The sequence below is a fragment of the Sinocyclocheilus grahami genome, unplaced genomic scaffold (genome assembly GCF_001515645.1).
Source record: "Sinocyclocheilus grahami isolate Dianchi unplaced genomic scaffold, SAMN03320097.WGS_v1.1 scaffold672.1, whole genome shotgun sequence".
NCBI lineage: Eukaryota > Metazoa > Chordata > Actinopteri > Cypriniformes > Cyprinidae > Sinocyclocheilus > Sinocyclocheilus grahami.
In genome coordinates this window covers 96,994-109,508 of record NW_015505851.1, presented here as the reverse complement: position 1 = coordinate 109,508, position 12,515 = coordinate 96,994, and the positions used below count along the sequence as shown (strand labels likewise).

At 37.6% G+C, this 12,515-nt stretch overlaps 1 protein-coding gene across 1 annotated transcript; it reads right to left on the bottom strand.

Annotated features, from left to right (window-relative positions):
* Positions 1 to 3,887: 3,887 nt before the first annotated feature.
* LOC107559018 (thrombospondin type-1 domain-containing protein 4-like) lies at positions 3,888 to 12,281 on the bottom strand. The gene is made up of 9 exons (XM_016242735.1): positions 12,266 to 12,281; positions 11,317 to 11,598; positions 9,699 to 9,828; positions 8,678 to 8,882; positions 7,104 to 7,277; positions 6,809 to 6,988; positions 5,335 to 5,514; positions 5,114 to 5,258; positions 3,888 to 5,037 (listed from the first exon to the last, which is right to left on the bottom strand). Exons 1-9 carry the CDS (start codon positions 12,279 to 12,281, stop codon positions 4,907 to 4,909), a joined length of 1,443 nt encoding a protein of 480 aa, XP_016098221.1. The 3' UTR covers positions 3,888 to 4,906.
* Positions 12,282 to 12,515: the final 234 nt, after the last annotated feature.

Sequence of the window (12,515 nt, the reverse complement as noted above, 5' to 3'; positions counted from 1 at the left end):
CATACAGCGATAGAGTGTTGTTCCAGATCATCTCATGCACAGTAGCACACTCTGAATGATTCAAGCTGTTATGGTTCATTCATTGAGAATGCTGTAGCACACTAGTAGTATGCTATACTAGAAAAAAACTTACTTTTCAGACCCCTTTTTGTTTTAATTCATTTTGAGGAAGCTCAAGCCCCTTAAAATGATATTTCACCCGAATGCACAGAAATTGCAATGTGCAGTATTCTTTTAATTTCAGAGGGATATGACATTACTCATTACAAGAACACATTCATAGATGCAAACAAATTATGTGTCCAGTACAAAAACAACTAAACAAATACATTAAATGTTAACATGAGGTGGCACTAGCGCCACTAAGTTCTGCAGATGGAGGCACCAGGAGCAGATTTGGTAGCGCTGGGCGGTGGTGTGGGAGTATTAAAAATATATATAATTTAATCATAAAATTACTATATTGTTTTGCATTGATAAATGCAGTTACTAATAATATTACATGTTAATTTCTTGTTTATTTCATGCTTTAGTTGAACAATGTGGTGTTCGCACCAGTGCACCGGCAGAAAAAATAGAGCCCTGAATTTCTTGCACAGACTGATTGTTTCACTTCATTAGACCTCATATGGAGCCACGGGTATTAAAGGGCACCTATTATGCAAAATTCACTTTCACATGTTGTTTGCACATAAATGTGTGTCAGCAGTGTGTGTACACGAGCACCCTATAATGATAAAAATCCACCCGCTCCTTTTTTTAAATCTCCATATATCATGAGCGGCGTCTCAGAGCAAGCCGATCACAGAATCCGTAAAGTGTGACGTCACAATTCTCAAGCCCCGCCCACGAGTGTTGATTGACACCTAGCCGAGACCCCGCCCTGAGTGAGCCGCACACAATCCTATATTACATCTTGTAAAAAGGGGCATAATAGGTGCCCTTTAAATTTGCATTGCCTGCATATGCTCTTTGACTCAACTGCCGGTAGTCATTGACTTGCATTTTATGAATCACCAATGACCACAATTTCAGCTAAAGATCTTTACTGTTCTACTGAAGAAAAGTCAGCTACATCTTGGATGGCTGAGGGTGAGTAAAAATAAACAGCAAATTCTCGTTTTGCATGAACTATCCCTTTAATCTCGCACACCTGTGATGGTGTAAGGTGTTAGTTTGTGTTTTGGATGAGATGGTGTTATTGGTTGACAGTCCCTGAAGCTCCCATTGTTCTCGCGCTGAGCTCTGACCGTGGTGCTGAAGTTACGCACGCTTTACAACTGCACAACTTTACAATGTCTAGAACATCACGCGTCGTTAACTAATGTATCCAGGCAGCTCATCAAAACGCAATTTAATGTTAGAAGAGGATTTATAAAACAGACAGCTCCGGATATCTAAATGGATGAAAAAGCCTTTGTAAAATAGATACAGTAAGCATGCGACTTTAAAATATAAATGTATTTATGTATTAGAATGTTATGCAATTTGACAGCCTAAGAAAGCTAATGCACCATATATATATATATATATAACCATACTTACATAATATATGAGTGTGTATTGTGTATATTTATTATGTATATATAAATACAAACAAATGCATGTATATATTTAAGAAAAATATGTTATGTTTATATATTAAACATATTTATATATCACATAATAAAATATAATAGTATAAATATATAAATGTAAATATTTTCAAAATATATGATGTGTGTGTATTTATATATACAAATACATATACACATTACACATACATATATTATGTAAACAAAAACTTCTATTTTGGTTGCGATTAATCGCGATTAATCGTTAGACAGCACTCTCTCTCTCTCTCTCTCTCTCTCTATATATATATATATATATATATATATATATATATATATAAATTGTTTATCCTGCTTATTATTAATAACAAATGTAACTATTAGTGTGTTACAACCGAAACGGTGGGACATTTTAACCCTTGCGCTCTCACTCGGAGCCCCTTGACCCACATGCGCCTGCTGGGATGTGACAGGTGTCATAGAGATTTACTGTGAAAAGGTCACCATCTGCCTCCAGTGCCCCCAGATCCAGACCCTCCTCTTCTCTTCTGCTGCATCATCTCAGGCAGGGTCAAGATCTAGCTTGATTGCAGCTGAACGAGCAGAGCGCGCGGTAGCACACTGTCCTCTGCTGAAGAGATTGCAGCATTGCAGTCGAGTAGTGTAGAGGTGACGATAGAAATACACCTGAAAAGTTTTGTCTTGCGTTCAATAAGTGATAAGAACTTTCGATACTATCATTCATTTACATTATATCATTATATAGTGTTAGTTTAGCTATTGATTTAAGCTGTATTACTATTTTTCCACATACAGTGGCCACAACAATGATTTGTGATTGTCACTGCATTTCAAATGTCATTTGCAAATAAATGATGCTAGAATTTTTTATCCCATCAGGAGTAACTTGACTTATTGTGCAATTATCGGTAACCTTTATGTAATAATAAAAAAATAATTATATTAACATTTAGGCCTGGTTAATGATATGGAATCATCAGTTACAGCACTGAAACTTCTGCATAGATGACAAAACAGTAGTATGGTTTTAGGTTGGTTTATTATGAATAATAATTGTTGTAAAATCTGCACACACTGTTTATTCCATAACAAAGCAATATATATGTATAGCAACAAGTTGATCTTGAATTTTTCAAAGACAGTAACTGATCCATATAAGAAGAAAAAAAATAAATTACATGTATTTTATCATAGATAAATAGCTATGTTTCCTGTTTTATATATAAAAGCATCTTTTTATTCTTCTAAAGAGTATCTGCTACCTGTCTAAACGTATGTGATAATATACAGAATATACATAAACTCTCAGACATGAAACACACCCGCACGCGCACGCGCACACACACACACACACACACACACACACACACACTCACACGCACACGCACACACACTCAAACTCACTCACACACACACTCACACGCACACACTCACACTCACACGCACTCGCACTCACGCACACGCACACACTCACTCACTCACACTCACTCACACTCACACACACTCACGCGCACGCACGCTCACTCACACGCACACACACTCAAACTCACTCTCACACACACTCACACGCACATGAACACACTCACACTCACACGCACTCACACTCGCTCGCACGCACGCACACACTCACACGCACACGCTCACACTCACACTCACACACACAACTGACTGTATTTATATACTAAAATGTAAATTGGAGTCAAGTTACTGTAACAAAAATCCACCCCATCGCTGTTATTACTCATTTATATATTCAATTGCTCATTGACATACTGCTCATTGCATAAGAGATTGTGATCGCCAAGTGGTTATAGCTATGGACTAGTAACAGAAAGCTCACCTGTTCTAACACTAGAGAGTATTTTAACCTCAGTTTGATCCAGGGCAATGGTCTTGCATTGTTCCTGACTTTGGCTGAAATCACTATACTGTTTGCATATTTAATACTAATGCAATGAATAAACCACACAAATAATGCTGCCCTAAATGCATTCTGCCTGTGCATATATCCACAGCAACCCTTTAGGCCTTATATTACACAATACGAAATGCACAAAAAAACTGCTCTGTGGTTTACAATATTGTCTTAAAACTGTTAATGCTATTGTGTCTGTAATGGCCATATTTTAAAGAAATAGTTTACAAAAAAAGAAAGAAAATTATCTAAACATGTCTTCACCCTTAGGCCATCCAAGATGTAGATGAGGTTTTTTGTCCATGGGAACAGATTTGTAGAAATGTAGCATTGCATCAGTGTCTCAGCAATGGATGCTCTGCAGTGAATGGGTGCCGTCAGAATGAGAGTCCAACAAAAACATGTCACACAAAAAATGACAAAAACATGAAACACTAAAAGGACTGATGTACATTCAGACAAAACCGACCTAAAGAAATATAGACTGAATCAAATAAAAAGAGCAGATCATGATGTTCATCTTCTCTTTATAGCTTAATGATGAACTAGATTCATAGTAGATTTGCAGATTTCTGTTCACACTGCACTCAGATATGATCTGTGGGACTGACTGTCAGCACCAAGTGTGCTATATTTAGACAGTCATGAGCACTTATGCTGGAATATTTATGTCCTTGCTGAAGTACTGATATCTTAAGGACCATTTAGAGGACTGAGACAAGGCCAAAGGCACTGTTTTTGAGCGGAGAATCAATGTTTACGTAAAAATATATCGCTGCTCAGAAGTTTTATGCAATAAGTATGTAATTTTAATGGTAAAATCTTTCGTTTTTTACTTACTAACAAAAACAGTACGTCTTTAGTGCTAATGCAACATACTTAGGAGTGAAGGACGCACATTAGGTGTGTAACTGATGCTTTATCTGCGTGTTTTATCATAGCAGAATATTAGTTCAAATACCAGATTCTGTATCCACTTACTTGCAATTAAAGTAAACCGTTATGAAACACTTCATGTGTGACAAAAGCACAAAGGCAACTTCTAGAATTGTTCCCACTTAGCAATATCTTCATACACGTGTCCAGAATGTGGACCTGTAACTTCAGTGCATTTGTTTAAAGGTGATTTAAGGAATGGTGGAGTATTTGACAGTATAGTGTACTGAACACACGTCATCAATGGGGAGAGAGCTACTGTCAATCATTTGAGCCTATGAGCCCATATGCAGTAACATTTTAAAACTTTCTTTAAAGGGATCCTGATCTCAGCTCAGTTCAAGTTGGAATTTTCTCCTGAAATTCCTTTTGAACCTGAATGGCCTCTGATTGGCTGTTTCTTCTGCTAGAACTATGATTGGCTGAGTTTGGGCTCTGGTGGTAAATCTCTGAACCTGACTTCTCTGTGGCTTGTGCAGGGTTAATGTCTTTTGGCCCGCTGAGCACTCTGGGTGCAGGACGCACAGCAGGCGGTCTTATAGTAGGAGTAGACGCAGAGTCGAGCCTGGACCACCATTACGCAGTTATGTCGTCTGTCTTTACAGTTCTCATCTACAGCGAGAGAGATGAGAGAGAGAGATTATAATCTGAATCATCATACAGAATGCAAAAACACTCTCACACACACCTTCGAAGGGACTGCAGGGTATGGTGTTGCAGGAGCGCTCGTGGGCAGGTTTGGAGTCCAGATCGCAGGCTGTGTTGTGCTGTTTGTCAGCAGTGAGACACCGCACCTCCCGCGTCTGCACCCCTTCACCGCAGGACCGAGAGCACTGGACAGACACAGAGGGGAAGTCAGTGACAGCAGAGGAAGGGAAGATCCCGCAGGACAGATGAAGTCGTCCTCACCGTGCTCCACTCGGTGGTGAACCACTGCGGTTTGCAGGGCTGCAGTTCACACGGCTGCACCGGAGACGGTTTCTCCAGGTGTGAGCACTCACTGGCGGCGCTCACGGTGAAGTCACTTCCGGTCTTCCTCACACAGATGATGTCCCTGCGCTGGGTGCCGTTTCCACACGCTGCGTTACACTGTTCAACAGAGAGAGTCCAGAGACAGAAGCTGTAAGGCTGAGGTAAGGCTGCTCTGTGCCTGCTTAAAATTCAGTGTAACGGCGCATAAATGCCACTTCAGAAGCGCTTCATTGCCACCTTTGCGGTGTAAATTTGGCAAGAGTGACCAGTGCCTATTCTATTCCATTCTATTCTAGTCTTTATTTTATGCAACTTTACTCTGTTTTTTTTCAATGTTATTCAATTCTATTTTACATTGTTGCATTCTGTTTTCAGAATGTTCTAAGTTAATTATTCTTTATAATTAAATTAACTTTATACGAATTATATTGTTCTTCCCTGTATTAATCTTTTGTTCAATTTGACACTGTTCTACATTTAACTTCTATTCTATTCTGTGCAGCTTCATTTCCTTTCCTTTTTTTCTATTGCATTTCATTTGTTTTATTTAATATAATTCCCTTTCATTAGATTTCTCTGATTCTATTCTATTCTACACTATTCTACTCTGTTGTTGAATGTTCTAATGTAATTATTTAAACTTTATTCTAATTGACTATTCTACACCATTCTATTAATCTTTATTCTACTCTATTCGTCTTTATTCTAACTTCATTCTGTTCTATTAAACTATATTATATTCTGCATTGGTCAATTCTAGCATTTCATTTTGTTCTATTTAATTTTAGTCAGTTTCATTAGAGTTTAATTGATGCTGTTATATTCTTCCCTATTCTGTTCTATTTTTAGAATGTTCTGATTGAATTATTTTAACTTTATTGAACAATGTTGAATTATTCTACATTTAAATTTGTTCCATTCCATTTACATGTACTCTATGCAATATTATTCCATTCTATTCGATGTTATTCCATTCAGCATTTTCTATTATATTTTATTTTGTTCTATTTAAATTTATTAGGTTTCCTTTGATGTTATTCTGTTCTACATTATTCTATTAAAAATGAACTAAAAATAACCATTCTATTTGATTTGTTCTACTCTACACAGCTATTATATTCTAAATTGTTTTACATTTAATTTTGTTCTATTCTATTCATCTTTATTCTGTGCAATGTTAAACTATTCTATTCATTTGCATTCTATTCTTCATTGGTTGATTATATTTTTTTGTTCTATTTAATTTTATGTTTTTTTGGTCAATATTCTATTCTATTCTATTCTATTCTCTTCTCTTCTATTGTATTCTATTCCACTTCATTCTTTGACTTGTTCTTCTATTGTATTCTAACACAGACCTTAACATTGGAATATAATTCATATATATTTGCTGTAGGCAGATGGCCCTCACCTGCCTCCAGGGTCCGGTGTACCAGAGGTGGGTGGGTGTACAGGGGCCCCCGTTACAGGCCTTCATATCAGCCGGTTTCTCCTCCCCACACTCCACTCCTCCGTCTCCTTCTCTCGTGCCTCCGCCGGTCAAACACACCACCTCTCTCCGCTGGACGCCCGGCCCGCACGTCGCAGAGCACTGACAGAGAAAGACAGAGAAACAATCATCCACATCGCTACATAAATATATCGTTTCATCAAATCACCTTTTGGCAAACCAAGTGCAAGCACGAATCTGGCTGGTCACTACTCACAGTGTTTGTCCAGTCCGTGAAGTACCAGTTAGTGACACAAGGACCCATGTGACAGTCCTCTGTGTGCTGTGGGTGGAGCCTGTCACTGCACTCCCTCTCATTCACAGTGTTGCCATGGTCACTGACACAGCGCACGCTCCGGGTTCTCTTTCCCACTCCACAATCCACTGAGCACTGTGGGAAACAGACACGTTTACGTACACACGCAGACAGATCAAACACGGCTATGTGACCAGACTTAAACACACACACACACACACACACACACACACACACACACACACACACACACACACACACTTACAGACTAGAGCAAAACCGCATTTTCTAAATCAGATAGTCAGTAGGTTGCCTTATCAACTAGCTAACTAACTAATCAGTCTTAATGAAGTCCTGATTTTGGATTCATCTGACCCAGATCAAACACGTTTCATAAGAGGCATTAACACAAAAAACAGCTACACAGAAAGCAATATGAAACAATACAGGGGTCTCAATTCACAAGACTATTTTTAATCTTAAAAATGCAAAGCTTGTGGCGGGACAAAGAACAGTGCAAGCACCAAAACAGTGTACAGCTGCATTGGAGCCTTACGCCTTATGTATCCTTAGGGAAATTTGTTCATTTTTTTAATATATATTTTTGGCTGTGTTAAGGCAAAAAGCATACATTTAGCAAAAAACAACCAACCAAATTAATAAACAAAAGGTGTATTTTCATTGGAATTTTAAATTCTCTTCATAAATCTATTTTACACTCAAGATCAAAAATGTCATAATTGAAAACCATTAAAACTGCAATATTAAACCATACTGCCATTTAAGCATACAATCTGGCATTCTTTGCTAATAGGCCTTTCGTTCTGTTGGCAAGACTTGAAAATGTTTACTGAATGAAAATAAATGAATGAATATCAGAGTATGATTTGTATGTGTACTGAGAAATTGGTGTGTGTGTGTGTTAATGTTTTTTTATTCATTCTTTTTTTTCTGACACTGCACAAAAAATAATACATACATCACAATGAATGCGGTTTCCAATCACTGACTTACCCAGGACTGCAGTAATAAAAAATTCAAAAATTCTGCGTAGCGTTTTGTATATGGAAAATATATTTTTTCCATAAAAAAACAACAGTGTTAGTATGTAAACAAACCAGCATTTAAAGGGTTAAAATCTGCATTTCCCAAAAGCATTGCTAACTATGGTCGTTAATTCCATTGAACTCTACTGGTAATGACGGAACTTGCAACCATAGTTGCTTTTGGGAAACGCACACCAGGACTGATGTTGGTAAAAAAAAAAAAACTGTCAGTGAAAGTGAAATAAAAAAAAATAAAAAAAATCACAATGAATTTTTTTTCTCTAATGACCTCTGTGTAACTTTTAAATGAATGCACAAGGGAAAGGAGTTTAATGCAACTTTTATAAGAGGGTTTCACAATGCAAACTGTCTAACAAAAAACCCCACAGCTGCTGCTCAAACATAAAAACATAATTTATTAAATATAATATGTACTAAATATACTAAGTAACACTAAATACATAACCTGCAGTCATCCTGTAGTCTTACCACGCTCCAGTTGGTGCTGATCTCCCAGTGCGAGCAGACGCGTGGGTGGCAGGGCTGCGTGGCGTTGGGGCGGGTGAGACTGGCGCAGCGCTGAGGGTGAACCATGGTTGAGCGATTCCCAAAACTCTGCCTGCACTGTATGTGACGCTGCTGCACACCCCAGCCGCAGGAAACACTGCACTCGGACCAAGCGCCCATATCCCAGCTACACACACACACACACACAGGTTCACTGAGATACACACTATACAGCAATCCTAATACAGTATATTCATACAGAAAGTCTGTGGTGCAGGATGTGGAACAGCAGAAACCTGAGCATGATTTTAAGAGCCCTTACAGGCATGATTCAAATAAATTGTTTCCTATTTTGTCTGTAAAGTTACTAGTTTTCTAGATGGATGAACTTCTTTTTGTTTGATGTGAACAGTTTTTAATGGAAAGTTATATGCCACACATGCTGTCAACAGAGCTTACATTGTATTTAACCTGAAATATTTTTGTAATAGATGGTAATAAATACATAAACATACTTACTAGTATACACACACACGCACGCACACACACACACACATATATATATATGCAAAATGATTAATCGCGATATATATATATATATATACATACAACCATTCAAAAGTTTGGTTTTTGAAAGAAGACTTTTCTGTAAAGCTGCATTTATTTGATTAAAAAATACAGTAAGAACAGTAAAAATGTGAAATATTATTACAATTTAAATTAGCTGTTTATAATGTGAATATATAGTATAATGTATTTTTATTTCTGTGATGCGCAGCTGTATTTTCAGCATCATTCCTCCAGTCTTCAGTGTCACATGATCTTCAGAAATCAGTATAATATGCTGATCTGCTGCTCAAGAAACATTATTATCAATGTTGAAAACATTTGTGCTGCTTCTTTACTGACACTTTTTATCAAATTATTGCATCCATGCTGAATAAAATGATTAATTTCGAGAATTAAAAAAAAGAGCTGTTCATGCACATGCAGAGTTACTCACAATGGTGGACAGGGATGAACGTTACACGGCTCCTCCTCCGGCGCAGGTTTGGTTGCGGAGTCACACCTCCTCTCGTGGACTTCCTGGTCTGTGTGTCGATTCACACACACAATCTCTCTGTACTGAGAGCCTGAATACACACAAACACATTTGCACACATCAAAAAACAAGCAAACATACACATAGTACAGCATCTTTAGTGGTAAGTGGTGTAAAATGGCAATCATGTGATCATCTTGTCTCTAGATATTGCTTGGATTCCTTGTTTTTTATTCTCTTTTATAGGAAAAGTTCACCCAAGAATAAAAATCATCTTAACATTTTCTCACCTCAGGTCATCTAAGATTTACATGAGTTTGTTTCTTCATCAGATTTGGAGAAATGTGTCTCAGCAATGGATGCTCTGCAGTGAATGGGTGCCGTCAGAATGAGAGTCCAAACAGCTGATAAAAACAACACAATAATCCACAGCACTCCAGTCCATCAGTTAATGTCTTGTGAAGCAAAAAACCGCGTGCTTGTAAGAAAGAAATCCACCATTAATGCGTTTTATCAAACTTTTTCACTGAAGGAAGCGTTATTATGGATTATGGATGCATCTGAAGTTAAAAACATCATAATTCTGGATTTGTTTCAGCTTTTATCTTCTCCAGATGTGAACTGATGGACTGGAGTGCTGTGGATTATTGTGATGTTTTTATCAGCTGTTTGGACTCTCATTCTGACGGCACCCATTCACTGCAGAGCATTCATTGCTGAGACACTGATGCCATGCTACATTTCTACAAATCTGATGAAGAAACCAACTAGGATGGCATGAGAGTGAGCACATTTTATAAATATTTTGGGTGAACTATAAATTTAGGGGTTTGTTTAAATCATTAACTCTAAATTTGAGCAATAGTAATGGTGATGCTTGCCTGAGCAAACACCACTAACATAAGAGCACAGTGTCAGTTTGCAGCTCTTTAAACACACCAGAAGGAGGCGGCAGAGAGCCAATTCACACTCGCAAATCAGATTAATCAAAACCAGTGGTGAGCTGCTGAGAAACCCCTTAACACACACAGCCCTACAGAGAAACTCCCGAACAGTTTGGCACATGCATGCCCTGTTCCACAGCGCTTGGCTTTCTTCATGTCAGTAGGCAATGGTTTCATGTTCTCTGAGAGTTTCCAGCTCTCCTATTACAAATAAACACAGCATTAATCCACCACGTCCACTCCGGATCACAGGTTTAAAGAAGAGCCTCTCAAAGCAGTAATGTGTGCTGTCAACTGCTGTAATAATAATAATAATTATTATTAATAATTATGCCTTGTAAATGCACCTTATAATGCATTGTACAATCTCATGAATAATTGTAACCACAGTTAATACATTGTAACACTTATCGATTCATTGTTACACTGTGCATTTTACATATAGGCTTTAAGTAAAGTGCATAGTGAAATATTATTACAATGTTAAATAGCTGTTTTCTATATGAATGCATTGTAAACTGTAAATGATTTCTGTGATCAAAGCTGAGTTTTCAGCATCATTACTCCAGTCTTCAGTGTCATTTGAGCCTTCGGAAATCATTTGCTGACAGTAACATTTTTGATAATTCTCTGACCTTTTCCACAGGTAGCAGTGCATTCTGTCAGCGCGCCTCTTCGCCACACGAACACAGGCTGATTGTCCAATGGGAGGTCCGTTCTTGGAGGGATTCGAGCGTTACGATTGGGTCCTATGCCCTGTGGACGGGGTCTCTCTTGTGGCCATCGATCAGACACAGAGGAAGACGATGAGGATGATGAGGAAGATGAGGAGGAAGGGAATGAAAATGGAGGTGAGGAGGCAGAAGACATCACAGGAGGAGGAGCGATAGGGTTCTCCACTGCCACTGAGAAGCCACCTGAAACACAAAGAGAAGAGCCCTCAAAAACTAAACGCTAAACTATTAGTCATGCAACGGTGAAAAAAAAACACTTTAGCATGCTTTTAAAAAGAGTAGCCTACTTAATACAGAAATGAAAAGAACTACATGTAATGTTTTTCGGAACTTAATTGCAAGTTAATGGAAACTAAAAATGCATTATAGTTTAAATGTATATTAAATACAATTAGCTGACCTATTGAATGCTTTTTTGATATGATTAAGACTTAAGTACATCTTTACATGTAATTTCATAATTCTATTGTCTTGGAAATATGATTAAAGTGTTACTGCTGAATGTACTGACAAGCATTTATGGTAATCTAAAATGTACCTTAATGCAATTTCTATTGAATCTTGTATGTCATGTATTTAAATTAATTTGTAATTACACGTTTGTAATGCACTTAAGTGTTCAGTCATGAAAGTGTTTTAAGTGCACTTAAGTGGACCTTTATTTAATTCATATTACTATATTATCTGCAAGTAGTGTTTTAAAAATGCACTTTTAAGATTTGGAGTACACTATGAGTGCCCATTCAATACAACTAAGCACACTTATTTTCACAGAAGTTGTACAAATGTAAGAAATGTTGTGCAAAAAAAATGTGGTTAAGTATTTGTTTTGCACCAGTGCATTGCTAACAGCTGCTGTTGCTCATGTTTTCGGAAATCATCATACTCTCATTAAAATTGTACTGCAAATTACTACATGTGTGAATATCCTTTAGGATGTTCTGTTATCTTAGCAACATGCAGCGTCAGAAATAAATAACATGTCACTGATGATGTTCCCTTTTATTTGGGATGCTGCTTCAGAAGGTAACCTTGCTGTCTGTGTAGGGAAAAGAAGCAAGGCAGTCTCTCTCACACACACACACACACACACACACACA